General features: G+C 36.9%; 3 protein-coding genes across 4 annotated transcripts in view; 2 read left to right on the top strand and 1 right to left on the bottom strand.

Annotated features, from left to right (window-relative positions):
* Window positions 1-2,581: 2,581 nt before the first annotated feature.
* Window positions 2,582-15,668, bottom strand: LOC110454775. Of its 2 annotated transcripts, XM_021504470.1 has the most exons (3): window positions 15,528-15,668; window positions 5,282-5,312; window positions 2,582-4,766 (listed from the first exon to the last, which is right to left on the bottom strand). In XM_021504470.1, the coding sequence occupies exon 3, from the start codon at window positions 4,715-4,717 to the stop codon at window positions 2,837-2,839; it is 1,881 nt and encodes a 626-aa protein (XP_021360145.1). In that variant the 5' UTR covers window positions 4,718-4,766; window positions 5,282-5,312; window positions 15,528-15,668; the 3' UTR covers window positions 2,582-2,836. The 2 variants fall into 2 exon arrangements, with proteins under 2 accessions (XP_021360145.1, XP_021360146.1); XM_021504471.1 differs by lacking the exon at window positions 5,282-5,312.
* On the top strand, window positions 9,585-13,658 carry LOC110454776 (alpha-(1,3)-fucosyltransferase C-like). Its single transcript, XM_021504472.1, has 2 exons — window positions 9,585-9,861; window positions 11,849-13,658. The coding sequence occupies exons 1-2, from the start codon at window positions 9,833-9,835 to the stop codon at window positions 12,957-12,959; spliced, it is 1,140 nt and encodes a 379-aa protein (XP_021360147.1). The 5' UTR covers window positions 9,585-9,832; the 3' UTR covers window positions 12,960-13,658.
* A 6,913-nt stretch (window positions 15,669-22,581) lies between the features above and the next one.
* LOC110454753 overlaps window positions 22,582-24,181 on the top strand; it is a 15,085-nt gene continuing 13,485 nt past the window's right edge. Inside the window, exon 1 of the mRNA XM_021504437.1 lies at window positions 22,582-22,632. Coding sequence (XP_021360112.1) covers window positions 22,605-22,632 — 28 coding nt within the window. The 5' untranslated portion in view covers window positions 22,582-22,604. The remainder of the gene's footprint in view (window positions 22,633-24,181) is intronic.

Genomic DNA, 24,181 nt, shown 5'->3' with positions numbered 1-24,181 from the left:
TACTATAGGCCAAGGACTAGTCTTTACAATACAGGGAGTGTACAATAGTCAAAGGACTATAATATTATTAGTCTTTACAATCCAGAGAGGGTGCTGTAGTCCAAGGACTACCGTGTAATTAGTCTATACAATCCAGGGAGGGTATATAGTCCAAGGACTAAAATATGATTAGTCTTTGCAATAAAGGGAGGGTATTATAGTCCAAGAACTATAATATGATTAGTCTTAAGAATCCATGGAGGGTACTATAGTCCAAGGAGTATAACATGACTAGTCTTAAGAATCCATGGAGGGTACTATAGTCCAAGGATTACCATGTAATTAGTCTTTACAATCCTGGGAGGGTACTTTAGTCCAAAGACTATCATATAATTAGTCTTTACATTCCAGGGAGGGTATTATAGTCCAAGGATTATAATATGATTAGTTTTTACAATCCAGGGAGGGTACTTTAGTCCAAAGACTATCATATAATTAGTCTTTACAATACAGGGAGTGTACAATAGTCAAAGGACTATAATATTATTAGTCTTTACAATCAAGGAAGGGTACAATAGTCAAAGGACTAAAATATGATTAGTCTTTACAATCCAGGGGGATATAATAGTCTAACGACTATAATATAATTAGTCTTTACAATCAAGGGAGGGTACAATAGTCCAACGACTATAATATAATTAGTCTTTACAATTCAGGGAGGGTACCATCTGATTAGCCTTTATAATCCAAAGAGGGTGTAACATGATTAGTCTTTACAATCCAGGGGGATATAATAGTCTAACGACTATAATATAATTAGTCTTTACAATCCACGGAGGGTATTATAGTCCAAGGACTATAATATGATTAGTCTTTACAATAAAGGGAGGGTACTATAGTCCAAGGACTATAACATGACTAGTCTTAAGAATCCATGGAGGGTACTATAGTCCAAGGATTACCATGTAATTAGTCTTTACAATCCAGGGAGGGTATTATAGTCCATCGACTATCATATAATTAGTTTTTACAATCCAGGGAGGGTACTGTAGTCAAAGGATTATAATATGATTAGTCTTTACAATAAAAGGAGGGTACTATAGTCCAAGGACTAGTCTTTACAATACAGGGAGGGTACTATAGTCAAATGACTAACATATAATTATTCTTTACAACCCAGGATGGGAACTATAGTCCAAGTAATATAACATGATTAGTCTTTACAATCCAGGGTGGGTACACTAGTCCAAGTAATATAACATGATTAGTCTTTACAATCCAGGGTGGGTACACTAGTCCAAGTAATATAACATGATTAGTCTTTACAATCCAGGGTGGGTACACTAGTCCAAGTAATATAACATGATTAGTCTTTACAATCCAGGATGGGTACACTAGTCCAAGGACTATAATATGATTAGTCCTTACAATAAAGGGAGGGTACTATAGTCCTATGACTATAATATGACTAGTCTTAGAATCCAGGGAAGGTACTATAGGCCAAGTACTATCATGTAGTTAGTCTTTACAATCCAGGGATGGTACTAAAGTCTTAGGACTACCATGTAGTTAGTCTGTACAATCCTGAGTGGATACTGTAGTCCATGGACTATCATATAATTAGTCTTTACAATTCAGGGAGGGTACTATACTCCAATGACTATCATGTGATTATTAGCCTTTATAATCCAAAGAGGGTACAATAGTCCAAGGACTAGTCTTTACAATTCAGGGAGGGCACTAAAGTCCAATGACTATCATGTAATTTATCTTTACAATTCAGCGAGGGTACTTAATTCTTAGGTCTACCATGTAGTTAGTCTTTACAATTCAGGGAAGGTACCATGTGATTAGCCTTTATAATCCAAGAGAAGGAGGGATGGTACAACACAGCCGGATTAATCGTGTTTGTTAAACGATTTGTTATGGAATTATTCAACAAAAAGTAGCATCTGCAGTTTGGTTTAGTTGTGAAATAATCTAGAACAACGATCATGCAAGTCATCATGATATTTAATTAGTTTATAATAGAGATATCTTATAAAGGGGGTCTAGTAGTCTCTCACTCTAAGGAAAGTATGATCCAAATCCAGAGAGGTATTCTGGTCTCTAAATCAAGAGCTGTATTATACTGGTCTCTAAATTAAGAGCTGTTTTATACTGGTCTCTAAATCAAGAGCTGTATCATACTGGTCTCTAAATCAAGAGCTGTATTATACTGGTCTCTAAATCAAGAGCTGTATTATACTGATCTCTAAATCAAGAGCTGTATTATACTGGTCTCTAAATCCAGAGAAGTATGCAAGTTTTTCAGTCGAGTGTGGGTTTACTAGTCTCTTGATTTAAAAAAACTTTTACAATCTGTCAAACACAAGTGTGTGTGTGTGTGTGTGTGTGTGTGTGTGGGGGGGGGGGGGGGGGGGGGGGGGGGGGGGGGTATACTAGTCTTTCAATCCAGATATATAGGGGTATACAAGTCTCTCAGTACCAGTCTTCACAGGCAGGAGGTGGGGGTAGTTACAGTTCATACATTACTTGATGTTTTATATGATGCACAGTCTCTACCAAAATTAAATAAAAATCCAGCTTATTGGAGCGTGAATATCTTCAGATGCTGAACTGTTCAGTTTATTACAAAGTTGGACGGTTAACTACAGCGTGGTATGTTATATAGTTTGATGAACATTTTACAAAGTATGTGCGACTATCCTTCTGCGCATGTGTCGTCTTGGAAAAAAATCGCACGATGCATTAGTTTGATCTTTTCCTTCCCACCGAAAATAGAAAATATCGATGTCACATGACGCTTTTTGGTATCTTGCTTCTATCCGCTTTATTGATATTACTTTCACGTGGGTTATAATTTGGCGTCCTCATTCTCTCCGAGAATGTCAATGCGGATATCCGGGCTCTGTGTGTTGTGAGATGAAATACACTGCCGGAAGAATGTAGCAGACACTCCATAGAGGGCGCCCCATTTCCGTATGATATGTCGTGGCGAGTCGCCATTAACAGTGATATGATCTACGTCGGCGTTTCCATCCGCCACCCACATCGACAAAAACGTTATCAAGGGGAGCTTGGCCTGTTTATCCATACTGACGAATACGTCCTGGACAAACAACCGAGTTTCTAGATAGGACGGCTGCAGGGAAAGCGTCAGAGAGGAGTTATCTCGGTAAAGTACGCTTAACGATACCGTCCGAGTGTCGATGCCAATAGATATGATGTCAGTATACGGACGGGGAAACCGCGGGTCTGCAGCTCCAAGTACAACGGAAGACCCAAAAGGAATCCAGTCCAAACCATGAGGTGCCGGAGGGGCAAGCTTTACTAGTCCGTCCTGACATATCTCAAATATCCGAGAGTGGAGATCGGCCTCCCATTGTTGTCTATAGTTAATCCGGACACAGTCTATATCGAAGTACGAATTCCCATTCTGGAGTACCGAGACTGTCATGTTTTTGTCCCTTTGCCACCAAAAATCAAGATCAATCCCTTCCACAATAAACTCTTCGTTATCGAATATTACACGTTTCGAGTTGTTCAGTTTTCTCTCTTCCAGTCCAATCTCCTCTATGACTATAGGTAAGGATGCCTCTGTTAAAGTTCTCACAAAGGTCAGTTTTACAAGGTTTCCAGTTTGTTCTGACCAAGACCAGTCCGGGATAGACCAATTCCTGCTTAATATTTCAGGGTCGAACGATTGCCATGACAACTCTGTCCATGTCCGTTTCTGCCCTATATATGCCACAAACACCTGGACAACTGATGATATTTTCCGTAACTTCACATAAAGTGTTGAACCCACATTTAGATTGCGGAAGTCTCTCGTTTTCAGCCGTTCTATTGCCGCAAACGTCACGATGATCTCTGTGTTATCATTTTTTCCTGCAAATCTAATAAGGGCACGTGCTGATTCCACGGGAGTTCTAGACGGTTCTACACTAACATTGTTAAATTTCCATATTGGATTTGTTATCTTACACCCTTCATAGGTCGGTTTTCTGTAATTTCCAAATGACCTATACTTGGGTCCAGAGGCAGTGATCACAAACTTTCTAGCAGTATCGTGGTAAATTGCGACCTTGACATTATCGTCTTCGCCACAGGTCGCGCTCGTGCTGTACTGGACGAACTTGGCGCTGGGAACGTCGTCTCGTCGACCACCGACATCGCTATAGTTAATGTCTTCAAAACAAAACAATGCACATCTAAAGGCTTTCTCAGTCAGATCCCCGTCTTCAACGTTGAAAAGGATCACGTCCAATTCAGTGCCCCATCGATCTGATGTACTTACATTCAGCGTAACGGTGTGGCGTCCGGGTGGTAATATCATTGGTTTACCGATATTCCAGCTGGACCGGAAGTCATTCCAGTCGGATTTCCCCCCAATTAACATTTTTGCTTGAACAGTTCCAATGTGTTTCCGGTTAATGTGTATATCTATCAAATCTGTTGGACCATCGTTAGAATACATCATGTTGACTATCTCAACTTTTCTGTAGCCTGGTAGACAGAACTCGCCGATCACCACGTCATTTTGGAACAAATGCACAGAGAACTGGTGTGAAGCACGTGACCGCATCATCACGTCATCCCGATATATCCAAGGTTCAAACTTCTTAAGTTTGAAATCTTCCACCTCTAACTTCACAATTTTAGCCCAAACGACGGGTATTATGAAAAGTGGAAAGAGAAATCCGTGCATTGCGAAGGCAGAAGATTGGGAAGTCATTCAAGTGTCAACCATAACAATCCAAACGCATCACCGCATCATCACCCAACTGAAACATAAGCAAAACGATTCATAAACAAAACTTGTAGGATTTATACAGCATATACTGTTACAGTGAACCAGTTTCTGGAGGAAAGTGCATCAAGAACCATTTTAACAAGCATATATTGGCATGTTTGATACTACGAAGTACATTTGTATGTTAACTGAAAGTGCTGATATGCTAAAGAAAGATCGAACGTCGTTGGTGTCATATTCATCAGGGACGGTGAAACGCAAATGTATTAAATGTAACCAAGATATCATTATATTTAACATTTGATCCAGTAATGATAACTGATCAGTAACTTTGACACGATAATATCACTATATATGTACCATATAGCTGTACGTATAAGACAGAAAACGATAGAATGGAGAAGACATCTGAAAGCTGTGAATACTCTTGCGATGCTATCAAAACAAAGGGCACTACTTTGTATAATATATCATACAAAGCTTACGAACTGCTATAGTGTATAAATATAGTATAATGCGTTATATATAAATAAAAGTGACACTTACATAAAATCTCGTTTTCAACAGTCAACACTAGCTGTAAAATAAAAACAACGTTATGGCATGTTCAAAACCGGTTACTAACTTCGAGTCTGAAAACATTGTTCTTTCATTCTGAAAAGGAAATAATGTCAAATTTAAAACAAATCTGTACACATTTATCAAAGGAAAACACGACATGATATTACCAGGTTAACTCAGTATCTGATTCATCACAGGATTATTTAAAGTAGCTGACTCCTGTAGCTGTCACAAAGAGATTCTGTATAACGTGGGAACGCAGCACGCGTCACTACCTGGAGAGCTGACAGACATGGTATATTAGGTAGTACACATATCTGACATCAACCCTACATTTTAAAGATAAATGACATTATTGGTTTTCAAAACAAATATATCGATGCATACACTGGAGTTGCCCACAAGGATTGGACACTTGCAAACTTGTTGTAAACATGCATTGATTTGATACAGGGCCACATCGTAAACTAGACACCACCTGAAGGTGTAACACTGGATTCGATAATGTTAATTAAAAAAAACTTAGAAAATGAAGTCATATCTATGAAAACATCAACTAAGCTCGCTTGTGATGGCATCTATTGTAGGCCAAGTTTGACAAGTTTGTGAAGTTAAAAAGTGTGTAGGTAGCGTTGTCAAAGTTTTAATTGTATACAATAACACGATCCATCTAGCGGTCCTTCCACGCTGAAACACTCTTAATTCTATGCATAAATAGATGTTTATACCTTGACACCTCAAATGAGCGACATTCAATCTTGCCGACTTTAACAGATATGGATTATAACAAATTAACCCATATATCTGTATAAATTATACGAAAAATGCAAACATCAAAGTAACACAAATTTGAAGTAAACACGAGAAGACGAAACAACAGAAACCAAGAAACAGCAAAAAATAATGAATAGAAAAAAAGAAGAAGAATAAAGTGGTGAAACACAGTGCCCTGGAAGATTTTCCGTATTTTATTCAATACATGTTAGACTAGTCCTGATATCGTACGTAGCACCTGCCACTTATGTCGCTCACAGAAGATCAACAACAGACTAAACATTCTTAAACCCCTCATGTACCGATGTTCTACTTTTTACACAAACAATTTACGTGTGAACGTGTCACAGCGTTTGAAGGCCGACTGGTGTTTTTCTCACGCTTAGATTGAAGGGGCGTTGTCACTGTTCACCTGTCGTACGATGTTACGAGACTATTAGCTGGCTAGTCGGCCGTCTAAGCTTACACAGCTTCACTGTTCACCTGCTGTACGATGTTACGAGATTAGTACCGTTATAGTCAGGAGTGGATGGCTTAGCTGTTGCCCTTCGTTTTCGTGTATGCGTTGTGTTCTCCAGATTTGTTTTGCCTCTTTGCCTGGTTTCGATATGTTTTTCCCAACCAATTTGTATGATTTGTGTTAGTTCAATCAACGATATAATTTGCAATTGCCGATTCGTTGCACTGCTTTATGGATTGTTTTCGTGTAATACTACAGAAATTGGTGTTGTTGATCTGCCTCTTTTCAACGATCTTTGAGGTGGGTTTCTCCCAGTGTCTGTCTATGTAAGATTGCTTACAGTTCGTTCATGGATTTGGTATATACCTTACTACTGTTTCTAGAACGTTATTCTTATCCTTCTGATGCACATGTACCTGTCTGACTGACGTCAAGGTTCTCTTCGGGGTGAAGAACTGGTGTTTATTCATAAGTAGAGGAAGTGCTTCAGATATCCTTTTCACGTATGGGATTGTGACCCAGCCTTTGAACGTTATCTTGAGTTTGGCTGAATTGTTGTTTCGGATTTGTTCCCCTCTCTGCTCTCTGTTTTATTGCCCTCGTCACTTGGTTTATAGACAAGCCCGGGTGGGTGGTCACAGCAATGGAATTCGCCTTTTCTGTTTTGTTTTTTCCCCTCCAGATTTCTTGATTTCTGCATGTGTAGATTTTAATGAACAGTTTGATGGTACCATTTTTCTCTTCGTTATAAACACTATGGATCCGTTTTGCTCCTCCTCGTGGGTAGATTTTATTTAAGTGTGTTTATCCACTCAGTAGGGTTGGTCTGTTAAACACTCCACTGCATCTTTTTCGGCTATTTCTAATATGTCATCTGCGTATAGTTTCCAGTATTAGGGATTGTAATCATAAGGCACCGTATATATCGGTAGACGGAGTGCCCTTAGACGACCGACTAAACAGTTAATAATATCGTAACATCGTACGAAAGGTAAACGGTGTACATCGTTAGCTCAGTCTATGCCTGAGAAAAAAACGAGTTGGTCTTAAAACGTTGCATCATGTTAACACGTATATTGTTTGTTTAAAAGTAAAATGTTGAAACACATATTTTCCCAAACTGATGAATCTTATTGATGGAATCCAGGTCATGTTGACATCCGTGAACACAAGCCTGTAAGTCCTTATTGCAGATTGAAGATTGTCCGGTTGAAAAACCTAAGCTGTTTAATTTATTGTTTAATAGGAACCATCTTTCAAAAAAATCCTGATACTTACAAAATACAAATGTTCAACATAAGTTAATCAACTGGGACTTGATAACTCCATACGCGCGGGGCAGATATAAAACTAAAAATCACATAACATATGTAAGTTGTATAAGTAGTGTACCTCAGATATCGTAAAACACCAATCAGACACGTGATATCAGTAAAGTTAGTGTACCTCAGATATAGTAAAACACCAATCAGACATGTGACATCAGTNCTCGGTATTAACACTACTTAGTATGTCACCTTTAACCTTGTTACTCTATATACTCGGTATTAACACAACTTAGTATGTCACCTTTATCCTTGTTACTCTGTATGCTCGGTATTAACACAACTTAGTATGTCACCTTTATCCTTGTTACTCTGTATGATCGGTATTAACACCACTTAGTATGTCACCTTTATCCTTGTAACTCTCTATGATCGGTATTAATACAACTTAGTTTGTCTCCTTTAACCTTGTTACTCTGTATGATCGGTATTAACACAACTTAGTATGTCTACTTTAATCTTGTTACTCTATATGATTGTAATTTACACAACTTAGTATGTTTCCTTTAACCTTGTTACTCTGTATGATCGGTATTAACACAATTAAGTATGTTCCCTTAACCTTGTTACGCTGTATGATCGGTATTAACACCACTTAGTATGTCTCCTTTAACCTTGCTACTATGTATGATCGGTATTAACACCACTTAGTATGTCACCTTTAACCTTGTTACTCTGTATGATCGGTATTAACACAACTTAGTATGTATCCTTTAACCTTGTTACGCTATATGATTGGTATTAACACCACCAAAAATGCCTCCTTTAACCTTGTTACTCTATATGATCGGTATTAACACAACTTAGTATGTATCTTTTAACCTTGTTACGCTATATGATTGGTATTAACCCCACCAAAAATGCCTCCTTTAACCTTGTTACTCTATATGATCGGTATAAACACAACTTAGTATGTCACCTTTAACCTTCTTACTCTGTATGCTCGGTATTAACACCACTTAGTATGTCACCTTTAACCTTGTTACTCTGTATGATCTGTATAAACACAACTTAGTATGTCTCCTTTAACCTTGTTACTCTATATGATTGGTATTAACACCACCTAGAATGCCTCCTTTAACCTTGTAACTCTCTATGATCGGTATTAACACCATTTAGTATTTCTCCTTTAACCTTGTTACTCGATATGATTGGTATTAACACCATTTAGTATGTGTCTTTTAACCTTGTTACTCTATATGATCGGTATTAGCACGACTTAGTATGTCTACTTTAACCTTGTTACTTTATATGATTGTTATTAACAACACTTAGTATGTCTCCGTTGACCTTGTTACTCTGTATGATCGGTATTAACACCACAACGGATGTCTCCCTTAACCTTGTTACTCTTTATGATCGCTGTTAGCACAACTTAGTATGTCTCATTTACCCTTGTTACTCTGTATGATCGGTATTAACACAACATAGTATGTCTCCCTTAACCTTGTTATTCTGTATGATCGGTATTAACTCAACACATAACGTATGTACCCTTCATTGTTGACCATTAATGTGTCAGTTATAAACAAACCACGAGATGCTCTATTGTCCATTGTCCTTTATCTGTCAGTGTTAAAAGCCAGTATGATTTTACCAAATTGTGTAAATACAAATCATTCTGTCTGTGGAGTCGTTGGGGAGCTTGTCGTTACATTTTTAAACGTGTATTGGATTACAAGGACCTGACTTTAAATAGATTTGATCACAACAGTAGATAAAACAATGTTTAGCAATATGTTAATGATCGATAGGTTTAGGCAAGCTTTGTTTATACAGGCTAACTACCTTTATAAGACAATATTGTCATCACGTCATATTGACGGTCGGTACACACATACACGTTTCCTGTGAAAAAGGTATCAAAACTGTATGTGAAATCAGAGGGAGATCAATGCTTTGCTAGAGATGTAACAGGCTGTGCTATTGTCACCCAAGTGTGAATAGTTACACCACATATATAACAATACAGAAAACATGGACACGCTAGTATTTTGCAGGGATAGGTAAGTTGGTAGAGAATTGTAATTTCGATAGAAGGAATTGTAGCCCTTCACGACATTATTATACGATTTTTTTTTATGTTTTTATTTAGTATGTTTCCTTTAACCTTGTTACTTTATATGATCGGTATTAACACAACATAGTATGTCTCCCTTAACCTTGTTATTCTGTATGATCGGTATTGACAGGACTAAGTATGTCACTTTTAACCTTGTTACTCGGTATGATCGGTATTAATACAACTTAGTTTGTCTCCTTTAACCTTGTTACTGTGTATGATCGGTATTGACAGGACTAAGTATGTCACTTTTAACCTTGTTACTTTATATGATCGGTATTAACCCAACTAAGTACGTCTCCTTAAACCTTGTTACTATATATGATCGGTATTGACACCACTTAGTATGGCTCCTTTAACCTTGTTACTCCGTATGATCGGTATTAACACAGCTAAGTATATCTCCTTTAACCTTGTTACTGTATATGATCGGTATTGACACCACTTAGTATGTCACCTTTAACCTTGTTACTTTATATGATCGGTATTAGCACGACTTAGTATGTCTACTTTAACCTTGTTACTCCGTATGATCGGTATTAACCCAACTAAGTACGTCTCCTGAAACCTTGTTACTGTATATGATCGGTATTAACACAACTTCGTATTTCTCTTTTAACCTTGTTACTCTGTATGAGAGGTATTAACACAACTTCGTATTTCTCCTTTAACCTTGTTACTCTGTATGATCGGTATTAACACAACTAAGTACGTCTCCTTAAACCTTGTTACTGTATATGATCGGTATTAACACAACTAAGTACGTCTCCTTAAACCTTGTTACTATATATGATCGGTATTAACACAACTTAGTATATCTCCTTTAACCTTGTTACTCTATATCGTCGGTATTAACACAACTTAGTATGTCTCCTTTAACCTTGTTACTGTATATGATCGGTATTAACACAGCTAAGTACGTCTCCTTAAACCTTGTTACTCTATATGATCGGTATTAACACAACTTAGTATATCTCCTTTAACCTTTTTACTCGATATGAGAGGTATTAACACAACTTAGTATGTCTCTTTTAACCTTGTTACTCTATATGATCGGTATTAACACAATTAAGTATGTCTCCTGTTACCCTATATGATCTTCATCAAAAAGCAACACAATTCACCTGTTTATAAATCCTTATTGTCACATCAACTACCCTATTTTACAAAATTCAATCTGAAGGGTACACCCTTTTCTCCAATCTTATACAGTTGTATATAGTGTATAAAATATGAAATTATATCACGAGGATTTCCATAAAATACTGATGTCGAAGATCATGTTAAGTATTGGCGAGCAGATATAGGCTAACATTTATGTATTCTGTCTCACAGGTGAAAAATGCCAGGCATAGTTACAAGAGCAGAATAAGACCCTCAATTAAGTGTAATGTAGTTTCAAGTATTCAAGCATAATGGAGATAAAATAGACAAAAAATAATCGACAAACGTGTTCTGAGTTTGAAATATTCTGCGGTTCCGAACCGAGATTCAAACTCTGTACCTCAGATGTTACGATACCATCAGTGAAAGCGGTTGAGCTACATGGACAACGGAAGTTTACAAACTCAAATGTGTTACAGATATATCCAAACGGCGGTAAAGGGGGATGGCTACCATATACAGGAAAAACGGCAGTGCAGTAGTAGAGATCCTTGGTACCTTACTTATCCATCCAGTCTCCCACGTATATGGTAAAACCTCGTTAACACGAACCAGAGGGGTCCACATCATGAGTTCGAGTTATACATGATAATCGACAAATCCGAGGTTGTGCCATCTATCAATCTGTTAAATCAGGAGAAACAATAGTGTAGCATGTCGATAGTAGCGATTTTTTTTTTTTCTTAAAATATTAAGGACATAGGAAACTAATGAACATAGCTTTACGTTATACGATATTAAAATCTGTCTTTACTTTATATTTTCAGGTTTGTTATGGCTACGGTTTTGTTGATGATCTTCATTGCCTCTTCTGTACTAACATACATCATTATAGAGTCGGAGGGCATGTCAGTCCTCCCAAAAATGATGTCAGTCCATGGAATGCCACAACCACGGCAAGTTCATATGCACTTTTACAACCCTCCCGAATGGTTCAGCAGATACAACGTGTTCCGAGGATGTCCAAGTAACTGTTCTATGTCGGTTGGACGAGGTCAGGACTATTACGATAAAGATGTGGTGATTTTCTTCGGCCCACGTCTTGGTCCAAAACCGGTGAAGAAGAGACGAGGACAAATATGGGTTCTTCATGGTAAAGAGGCACCACCACAGCACAATCATATCCAAAAATGGAAGAGACTTTTTAATTGGACAATGACGTATCGCAGAGATTCGGATTTTCCTCATATGTACGGAGAGTTCCGAACTGTTCCTAACCCGTCAGCGCGGCTACCAAACACAACATTTAAATTTGCATCTGTACACAATTCGACAATGCCTCCTAAGCCGAAGAATAAAGCTCATCCCACAGCTTGGTTTGTTTCCCATTGTCAGACACAGAGCAAAAGAAAGGAGTACGTAACAGCTCTCAGAAACACGCATGCTGTAGATATATTTGGAGTTTGTGGTACCAGTAGGTGTGCTAGGGGTAAGGAACACGGATGTCTAACGCCATACAAGTTTTATTTGTCATTTGAAAACTCCTTATGTAGGGATTACATCACGGAAAAGACTTTTAAAATATTTCAAAATGAATTTGACACTGTTCCCATAACCCGTGGTATTGGTGGACATTATTCCTTATATCTACCGCCGGAGTCATTTATAGATACCAGTAATTACAAAAACATTGACCAACTAGGACATTTTTTAAATCACCTCAACAAAAACGAAACATTATATTTAAAGTATTTCAAATGGAGAAGACATTACCAGCCTCGATCTGATGCTTATTACTCGTTCTGTGAGCTTTGTAATCGAATGCACCGGCCCGATGTCTACACACGGTATCGTAGATTGTATGACGATATCCATCAGTGGTTCTTTGGATCACCCAATGTAACCATCTGTAAAACCCCAACTGATCTACGAAGATGACTCCCCAGCAATGTAACAAAATTGTAACTATTTATTAATTAAATGTGCTGAATTCATCCTAAAGTGTGACCATGTGTTAAGACGTAAGATACACCTATATGCACGAGTTCCTCGCATTCCTATAACAAACTGAATGAGAAGTGTCAGTTCAAATTGAATGGTAAAATTTAACTTCGCAGATGTTATTTCATTATTTTAGATACAGCCATTTAAACTTTGAAGTCTTCAACCATCAACACAGAGTGAACTGTAAGAAAGTTCTTGGTACCTCTTGTTATTCAAAACAGGAATACCATCAGGTAGGAACGCGTTTGGTCGTCTCTTGTTGCTAAGACAGCTGTTATTTCTCGCTGTACAGAGTTCTCATGGTCACTCATTTGTCTCATACGGATGTCGATATTGAGTGAGAGAATCGGCAAGCTAAGAGAGGTGGTTTGGGGATAGGGGTTAAGTTGACTGTGCAATCTCCTCTCCAATTTATTCCATAAAATGTTCACTACGACCCCTCAATAATGATTATTTATTTTTGCATGATGGTACCTTTGGGTCATACCGACATCAATTGTCAAGTTAAAAACTAAACCGTTTCACCACTTGACAGAGGAGAAAATGGCATATCTGCGATTGAAGGCCTGCATCTTTTTTTCCCCATATTGGATTGATGATAAAATTGAAAAAATGTAAAATGTGGGTCTATAGCAAAAAAATAGGTCACAGAGACTCAATTCCAATAAAGCTGATTTTTGCTATATTTACATTATAACTATTGAATATTTGTAATTCTCCTATCCGAAACATACTTGATACTTCTGGAAAATTGAACAGAAAGGTGCGATGTATGGAATGATCAGGGACAAGATGCCCGTCGCATGAATATAAAGTCTCCGAAGCCGATGAATAATGCTCATCCCACAACTTGGTTCCCGATTGCCAGGCACAGAGCAAACGAAAGCAGTTCGTTACAGCTCTCAGAAACATACAATCTGTGGATATTGTAGGGAAAGAAATAATATTGATGGTAGCAACACGTTAAGCTAAATTGTATCACTACCAGATTGTGCAATATTTAAGTCCTTTAAAAGAATTGGTCCATAAAAAGCACATGTTGCAATGGATTTTACAGAATTATTGTTGTTTGAAAGTTGAAAGTAAAAAAAATAAAGTGAAAATGAAAGTAGGAAAACTACAGGGTTCGAACTCGAGACCTTTACCTTAAAGGCCTCTTTTAAGCGATTATAACTGATGATGGTACATTTGATCTTAAGACTTGTGTTACGAGGGCTATTCAAATAATTCCGTCACTCGTGTCAGAAATCACGTGAAGTGTATAGTTTTATGTTTCTATTGCAATCTTTCGAAGTATCCCCCTTAGCATAAACGCACTTTCGAAACCACGCTATCCATGACGTAAACGCTGCGCGATGGTAGTCTCCCCCTATTGCACTTCCCAGAGCACCACTAGAGGCATAACGTTTCCCAGAAAGCATTTCATTTGGTAAATGAAACAGGTCACATAGACCTGGTGCTCAATCTGTGCTAAGTTCTCTTGCTTCAAAAGCGTCTGTACAATATTGTTTTTGTGAGATGAAGCATTATCATGATTCAACTCATCACTTGGACGCTCTTTTGACAGGCTTCAGTACTACTTGGCAGCGCTCGTTTTCCCTTCTTTGCATTTGCACGGTATCTGAACCACAGGGACCTGAGAATTTGTTACAGTTATATTTGGACCTAAACTANGTAAATCACCAATCAGACATGTGACATCAGTATAGCTATTGTACCTCAGATATAGTAAAACACCAACAGACACGTGATATCAGTATAGCTATTGTACCTTAGATATAGTAAAACACCAATCAGACATGTGATATCAGTACAGCTATTGTACCTCAGATAGAGTAACATATAATCAGACATGTGATATCAGTACAGCTATTGTACCTCAGATATAGTAAAACACCAATCATACACGTTATATCAGTACAGCTTTTGTACCTCACATATAGTAAACACCAATCAGACACGTGATATCAGTATAGCTAGTGTACCTCAGATATAGTAAATCACCAATCAGACACGTGATATCAGTATAGCTAGTGTACCTCAGATATAATAAAACACCAATCAGACACGTGATATCAGTATAGCTATTGTACCTCAGATATAGTAAAACACCAACAGATACTTGATATCAGTACAGCTTTTGTACCTCAGATATAGTAAAACACCAATCAGACACGTGATATCAGTACAGCTTTTGTACCTCACATATAGTAAACACCAATCAGACACGTGATATCAGTATAGCCATTGTACCTCAGATATAGTAAAACACAAATCAGACACGTGATATCAGTACAGCTTTTGTACCTCAGATATAGTAAAACACCAACAGACACGTGATATATGTACAGCTATTGTACCTCAGATATAGTAAAACACAAATCAGACACGTGATATCAGTACAGCTTTTGTACCTCAGATATAGTAAAACACCAATCAGACACGTGATATCAGTATAGCTATGTACTTCAATCCAAATGGAATTTATCCACAGCGACTTACCTGATTTCGTTGACAAGACAATAAGTCTACCTTTGGTGCATGTGTCCAACATGTGCTTTGAATAATGCACACAAGTCCTGGTTATATCACCGGCGTTTGTATTTGGTTGAGAGAACCACACATGATAAACACCCTTGTTTGCAGCTTGGGTCACTAAATTATGATTTATTCAATGTTTTAGTTGTCAAGTTGAGGTGTGTGCATTTTATTTTTGCATTATGACTAATGTGATATGAACATATTTCATTGCTTAAACACTATATTGCTTATATAATATATAAACGCCGATATTCACAGAATAGACGTGGTATCAACAGCCGGGTTTTTTCAGTAAGAGTAACTCCTCACCTGTAGTGGGAATTCATGCTAAATGATTTATCAAATGTTAGGGGCTTGTACATCGTTAGACATTTTATCTTATATTCAATACATCAATATATTAAAAATATAGATATATATTCCTGGACTGAAAGTGGGCTTTTGCTGCAGCAGAACCTAACTCATCTTGTAAAAAAAGTTGTACGGGGTTAAACAATTTTCCTTGCTAAATAATTATATGAAATTCCCGTCAAATTAGTAACCAAAAGAGGAATGTTTGAGACGCAGACTAGCTATATTGCAATGTTATTAATCATATTTCACATCTTTGTCGAGCACAAGTGTCTGGGACACTAATTAGACCCTTACACCACATACTGCATTAGTATGCACGTCGCTTCATTTAGTATTCATACGAGGCGTCAACCAAACCACAGCTATCATTACATTGCACACCTAGGCGTGGTGTTCACATCTGTAAACATGTCAGACCTACCTCACCACATCGTCTAATTCTTTGTCAAACGCAACATAAACACAAACAAATGTATTTTATTGACATCACACTAGTTAGCATAACGTGAGCAACTCCCTATTGTTCACTTGTAATAAGAAGCCACCTTAATGTGTCGATCATGGGGAGAGGGAAAATATTTTAGATTTTGGGCAGGGGTCGTCAAAGTTCAACCAAAAATAATTTATCCATTAACAAAACAGGCTTACATCCGGGTGGATATACAGCCCCAAGCCGCTCTCTCGTTGAACTTTCGGGTGGATATACAGCCCCTAGCCGCTCTCTCGTTGACATTTCGGGTGGATATACAGCCCCTAGCCGCTCTCTCGTTGACATTTCGGGTGGATATACAGCCCCTAGCCGCTCTCTCGTTGACATTTCGGGTGGATATACAGCCCCTAGCCGCTCTCTCGTTGACATTTCGGGTGGATATACAGCCCCTAGCCGCTCTCTCGTTGACATTTCGGGTGGATATACAGCCCCTAGCCGCTCTCTCGTTGACATTTCGGGTGGATATACAGCCCCTAGCCGCTCTCTCGTTGACATTTCGGGTGGATATACAGCCCCTAGCCGCTCTCTCGTTGACATTTCGGGTGGATATACAGCCCCTAGNGTCACATAGACCTGGTGCTCAATCTGTGCTAAGTTCTCTTGCTTCAAAAGCGTCTGTACAATATTGTTTTTGTGAGATGAAGCATTATCATGATTCAACTCATCACTTGGACGCTCTTTTGACAGGCTTCAGTACTACTTGGCAGCGCTCGTTTTCCCTTCTTTGCATTTGCACGGTATCTGAACCACAGGGACCTGAGAATTTGTTACAGTTATATTTGGACCTAAACTAAGGTGTTCATAGTAAGTTTACATGTTTTAGGGGTTTAGATCGACTTTTGGTAAAAATGACACCCCAATCTCGGTGTCGAAAAGTCCGCCTACCTAACACACGCCATTTCCGAGTTTCAAATTTTTTCGCAGTCATCGTGCCACTTTTTGTATATTAATGAGGTTGACGTCAGCCTCGTGCCGAAACATGCAGTGTTGGTTTGTTAAGCGAAAAAATGCCTACGCTTCCAACCAATCACACTACGGGTTCGGCACGTGGCTGAGGTCAACTTCATTAATATACAAAAAAGTGGCACGATGACTGTGAAAAACTTTGATACTCGGAAATGACGTTTGTTTTTGGAGGAAATCGAGATAATGTCCGCGGAAGGAGAATACATTTAACGTGCGTATAGGAGGTTTTTAAAAGAAATACTATCCATCTCTCGAACAGTACTAAACATTTTTCCTCACATCAACTAGAAATGTTGTTTTGATGCAAGAACGTTAGGTGGGTCGAATTTTCGACATCGAGAGCTTTCCGCCGTTCTCGTATATATATGATCATTGGGGTGTCATTTTTACCAAAAGTTCGCTGCCAAAACGACATCATTCCACCCTTTCATTCCATAATTACTAAGTCATATAGAAAGAAAAAGTATATTGGAACCTAAGTATATTTTCGGTAATCGCAACCGAAGGAGTAACTTTATTTCGGAATATGAAACTGTAGTGTATAGAAGCACGTCATACAAGAAACACCACACAGAACGTAATTTAGTATTTTCTAAAGTCGCCGTGCAAGTTCTAAATGAAGATATTTTTCAAAACAAGTTTGTCTGTTTTACAAAAAAATCTTAAAATGTATCGTATGTTCGAACTTCTTCATTTTGAAAACGACTTGTTCGGCATGGCTCCCAACCAAAACCGCTCGATTACTTTGAAATCATTTGCAAACTAGCTGCAAATCTCTCTACATAATAGGCTGGTGTTCCTTAGTATGAGTAATCTCCCTTCGAATGCTTAGCCAATCTTAGCTGTAAGATACTTGCTAAAATTAAGACCGTTACAATTTTACATGGTATCTGATCTAATAAACCAAGGGGGGAAATGTTGCTGTTTTAAATCACACATAATTAATTTAACCTAGAATGTTTAAGTTTATTGTCAATCAGATTGACAGCTTTATACCAAACCGAAGAATTTTGTTTGAACTCAAAATAATATTGCAAGAAACAGACATTGTGTTTTTAGTCATTTTTCCTCAGTAGGAAATGTGCTGTTCGCAGAAGTGAAAGAATTTTCGAACAATAGCTATCATTGTTGCATTATGAATATAGTAGACTTATTATCATTTTACAATATGAATTACTTAAATTGACATTATTGTCAAATTTCCTCAGGTTATCTCATAGTATACGTTGTGATCTACATTTGGAAGACACAGCTTACTCACCGTCAACTTGGTGGCTAGAAATGGCATGAATGTTGTGATATTTTTTTACCTATAACCCTATAAATTACAGTCACAAATGATACATCTTCAGTAACGAGGAAAGGAGAATCAGAATCGGATGGTTGGCTGGCGCAGTTGATAGCGCATTCACATTTTACCAAGAGGGCCGGGTCTTTGGTCACCTGCTCGTTCGGTTTCCTCCCACATTAAGACCCCCTGCGCGCTTCCAGGCTCACAAGAGTGATTAATATAGGTTTGGAAAAAAACGTGTTTCTTATTGTTTTAAAACATTAATGTTCATGTATGTTAACCGCAGGATCAATCATAACCTGTGGTGTATTATATAACATACTTATTAAATATAACGGAATATGAATGTAAAATAGCATGTAACATTCCTGTGAAAAATTGCATTAAATGTCTGTAAAATATTTTATGATAACCACAGCTATAAAATATGATGAAACATAACGTAAACTATCCTTTTAAAGATCTGTAAAATATTTGACAAATCTGTTAAACATATCATAACAAAAATGAAAATAGTACATAACATGTCTGTTAAATATAAATGGGATACCCGGCAAGATGGCGGCAAGTTCAGATGTTCACACGAAATAGTAGTAATGTGACCGAATTTGTGCCCATATCACAGTTATGTGACCTTTCAGAATTGTGTGACAGTCACATAGGATATTAGTGTTAAAGTGCGTAGAAATGGTTGTTATGTGACACACACAAAAATCAGAGATCCGTCACATAATTTTACAGACATTTTTTCCCCATATTTTAGACGTCCGTATCGCATATTGTAGGGGTTATCTCCCTTGTTCCATTTACCGTACTCCCGTATTTGGTTAGCCGCCTCTTGTGTCAAGGGTTCTCTTGACGCGGATTTTATATAGCACTTCCGGAACCTGCGCACAAGTTTCAGGCGGGCGGCAGATGAGATGCAAAGGTAAGTTTAGCTGTATTTTTTTTATGAAGTAACACCCGATTGAACCTTTAATTATGTGACGAAAGATACCTTAAATAATGTGATTATATTAAGCACCTTCGCGATGTTGACGGTGATCAAGATTTACATCAAATCGCCAAAAGGCGAACGAAGTGATTTCATCAGAGGGCCGTCATCAGAAACTTTTCGGACTTCGAAAATGATAGGCCTTTTGGTTTTTCGTTTGGATACTGTTTGAGAGCTTAGCGTTCATGACATCACTGTTATGATAATATAACTCCTAGATTCTTTTAATCAATCTTATCATCAATATATTGACCAATTAACATCTTAAACCTATAGATAAATTACGGCAATATCTAACAAAACACATGGATTCACGCTGGAACCGACGATAGACTTTTCGCAGCATAAATAACATTGAAAGTCAATACTGACCCAAAAATGGCCCTACGTATTTGAAATCATTCTCTTTCATTTGACATAAGCATATGGGGTACAGAAATTAAAGTGCAGATAATCCCAAAAATTTGCATCAATCTGTCCAGCTTGTCCGCCATGTTTTTTTTATGCTTTCTATACTAAGGCGGCTTTCTAATAATGAAAAAAATATACGGACTGATTGTAAGGAGCAGTGAAAAATATGTTCTTTTTTAAGATTTATGAAATTTAAAGACATTAATTTAAACTTGCAATTCATCATTAAATTTTAAATAAAGTTGTAATTTTAAAGTAAAAGCATTTCATCGATTTGTCCATTTGTGATTGACTTACAGTAATATACTGTGGTATCTGAGCTGTTGGCCGTAAATCAGTAATTTTCAATGGGACGTTTAGCAATACAATCAATCAATCAGTGTGAGCTGAATTGATACTTTCAATAAATTTTGTGCTTGCAGAATTTAATTAATATAGGGCTAGTGAATAACTAGGGCCTTTTGGCTAGAGTCCTAAAAAAGGTTTACACCTCTGCATTGTGATCGCACAAGGATTCTCAGACAAGGCTTACAACTTACTTCCACAAATTGTTCATTTAGGTTTAATTTCAGAGGTTTACAGGCGAAAACAAATGTTCTTCCTTTATTAGTCTCATTGTTACCAATTTTATAGATTCGTTATGGCGGAACAGAATCTACCAACACAATGTATAGGATATTGCGAGTTTCAAAAACTTTCAGAATTGGTCAGTGCACTAAACTACTGCTATTTTAAAAGACTTGATTGCATCGAAGACTATGTCAAAAAATGTGTGTATTTCTTTGATTCCAATGCCATCCTTGGATTTTCGACTTACTCAACAAATCTTGGATTCAAATATAAAGTTATTAATATCATTGATGGAGAAATTGAATAAATATATGATGTCCTTCCTATCTATTTTAAAGGTGAGTATCGATTCGATTCATGAAAAATCTTTTATTTTTTGTATATTTGAGACTTTATATAATATATCAACTCCAAGCACACTAGTATACATGTATATGTTGTGACTGGTGTGCATATTTATACAAAAAGCAGCTGATTTGTAGCCGAAATTGTCCGAAGAAGTGAGTTGGAGGTATGAACTTATGTTGCACCTAATTATAGCATGGTAATTCCCCTGTCCCTACATAACTTCTTATATAATCTATTTTCCAGTTGCTTCAAGACATTCTAGTATAATTAAGATACATCAATGAAAGATGTCTAAATGAATTTAAACTTCAAACTATCATTGTAAAGGAAATGCATAAAGTCTCTTATCAGTGATTTTGTTTGCCCTAATTCAATAAGGCATAGGTTGCTGTAAATTCAAGGTAGCAAAAACACTGCTTCTTTCTATATATAATAATGTTCAAAATTTGTGAAATTGTCAATAGTTATTAGCTTGGGGGGAGAGGCTTTCTGATCATCATATGTGCTATTATTTAATGATAGTAGTGGCAAATATTATGAATTGTACATGTGTATATTATGGACATGATTATTGGTAAAAGTCATTACTTTTTACTATAATTTGTCCAGTTTTCTGATTTTTTTCCAGTATAACCTTCAAAAATGTCACATTAGTTATGTGATTATATATATATATTAATATCAGTTGTGTACATTATTTTTGGCCTGATTTTTTGAAAAACAGGGTTCAACAGTCGCCATATCGCAAAATGCGAAGAAAAAAAATTTGGGACCATGACAGACTTTTCAATGTAGTCGCCTATTATAATAATGGACATAGTATACATAGTCTTATTATCTTTTTGCTTTAATTTCTCTCTTAATTTCTGATACAATGTTATGATATGCCATATATTTCATGACTCAAGTGACTGAAAAAACCATTCAGTGGTATAATTATAGACAAATAAGTCACATTATTTTTGGTCGGATTTCTGCCAGATTTTCGAGTACAATTGTACCCGGTACTGTATTCAATTTATTCATCGTGAAAGGACTTTCAATAGTGTCACATAATTATGGACAAATTAGTCACATTATTGTTGGTCGTGATTTCTGCCAGATTTTCTGATATAGTACAAAATGATGACCATGAAAGGACCTTCGATAGTACCACATAATTATGGACAATTTAGTCACATTATTTTTGGTCGTGATTTCTGCCAGATTTTCTGATATAGACCAATTTGATAACCATGAAAGGACCTTCGATAGTACCACATAATTATGGACAAATTAGTCTCATTACTTTTGGTCGTGATTTCTGCCAGATTTTCTGATATAAAATTTTAAGATCATTAATGAATCTTCAGTTATTGCATGTTTGACCAAAATTGAGGTTAATTAAGAAAGGTTTGAAACAAGGTTTGAATGTAATTATGCAAATGGTGGGCAATAAGGATATATAAGTCACCTTTGTACTTCTCTCACTTATCTCAGTACCTTTGACATTGCAGAGTGCAATCATGGCAGCCGCAAACACTAAGCGGACGTATGTGTGGGTGAAACTCAAAGGGTTACCAAATAATATTAGGTGGCCAGTGGAATTTATGGGGTACGAAGATGATATGGTGAATGTGTACTCTCAATCTGATGATACAACGTAAGTATTTATTAAAACATAAAGTTTCATTTTAAACCTTTTATTTGCTTGATATATTAACTTTTAAAGGGAATAACTAATTAGATTTCATCTTTTTTTCTGGTGAATTGATTTTGTTCAAGCATAGGAAAAACTGGAGTGCCATATGAATTACAATATTTTCATTGCTTAATTAAACTTACTTCCATGGCTCCCCATTGAGGTCAGATCTTTGTGGGTGAGCCTATCCTGATATGTTGAAGTTTTATGTTATGTATATTGAAACTCTAGATACACCATTAAAATAACTGACGTGGAGCTCAAGGACCACGATTGGGAACACATAGGCCTAAGTATATATAATTTTGTTAAAGCCTCTCTATGTTTTTATTTATGCATGTACAAATAAAACTTTTTCAAACAAAACTTCATCATCCTCAATGGAGTTTTCATATTTTAATTTCCCTCAAACCTGAACTGTTACGTAGTTATCAATAAGTAAAATATGTAAGAAATATCTAAAAATAGACCTGGTCAATTTGTGTATCTAAAAATACGTAATATGTGCTCGCCGATTTTACATCCCGTGATGGTAAACAGAAAGACATAGATGACAGGGAGAGAAGTTTTGAGCAGGCGGTGAGTTATTCGTTATTGTACAATGTAAAGTACAGGACACAAAGGTTTATTATAAAATAATAAACTTATTGCTTAAACAAAATTGTGCGCTTCATTAAAAAGTTTACAAAACGTACGCTATTACGAGAGAAAGTTGAAAGTAAATAGCGAACTGCACATGGTGTTTGTTTACAAATGTCCAGAAGTGTCGCCGCCAATTCATCGTGGCTTTTCACATTAACTTCTTCCTTTAATTTTGTCCAATGGACCCACATCGATTATGTAATTCGCAGATAATGCTGTGCTTGTGTCCATTCTGTTTTCTTTGCCTTCGCAGCATCAGTAAGGACGTCCAATTTTGTTCGTCTGAGTTGTGGCTTTGATCGCAAGTCCGTCATTCTTCAAATCAAACCCATCTGCACATGAATGTTTGACATAGTTTCTACGGGTAATTTACATATAGAGCTAGCTGTGCACTGCAAATGTGGATTCCTGTTATCAGAGTGGAGTTTCCCAGTCTTAATTGCAATTATGGAAAACTATGATATTTATTCTCATATCATATCGTCATTAGGGTTATTATTCTATCATTTATCATATATTGGTAATTTTGTCATAAGTTTTATGTTACAAAAACATAGAGAGGCTTTAATGAATTGTTTTCAATGTTTTGTTCATTGTTTGATTTAAATAGTTTTCTGTTTTACCGTGTTTTTTGTTCTAGTGTTACTGTGCATGCATTTGACCCTTAAGATTTTGTAATTTCATGGGTAATACAGGATCCAAATGTATGTTAAATCAACATTTCCCTTCAGACGCAGGAATCAAATGTCATTTTTGTGAAGAGTCAAAACTATACTCTCAAGGATTTAATTGAATGCCCTAGCTGTGTTAATTCAGTACAAGAGTAGATTAATTGGCAGTGATGAATTTGATTTGGAAAAAATGTAAT

This window comes from Mizuhopecten yessoensis, unplaced genomic scaffold (assembly GCF_002113885.1).
Source record: "Mizuhopecten yessoensis strain PY_sf001 unplaced genomic scaffold, ASM211388v2 scaffold8057, whole genome shotgun sequence".
Taxonomy (NCBI): Eukaryota; Metazoa; Mollusca; class Bivalvia; order Pectinida; family Pectinidae; genus Mizuhopecten; species Mizuhopecten yessoensis.
Note: the sequence above shows the minus strand (reverse complement) of the source record. Positions and strands in the feature narration are given on the sequence as shown.

What these genes read in the sequence shown, in the direction of transcription:
- LOC110454775 (XM_021504470.1), bottom strand. Translation starts at nt 4,717, where the DNA reads ATGACTTCCCAATCTTCTGCCTTCGCAATGCACGGATTTCTCTTTCCA.
- LOC110454776 (XM_021504472.1), top strand. Translation starts at nt 9,833, where the DNA reads ATGGACACGCTAGTATTTTGCAGGGATAG. An exon ending in CTAGTATTTTGCAGGGATAG is followed by an intron (nt 9,862 to 11,848) that starts GTAAGTTGGTAG and finishes TTATATTTTCAG; the next exon opens with GTTTGTTATGGCTACGGTTT.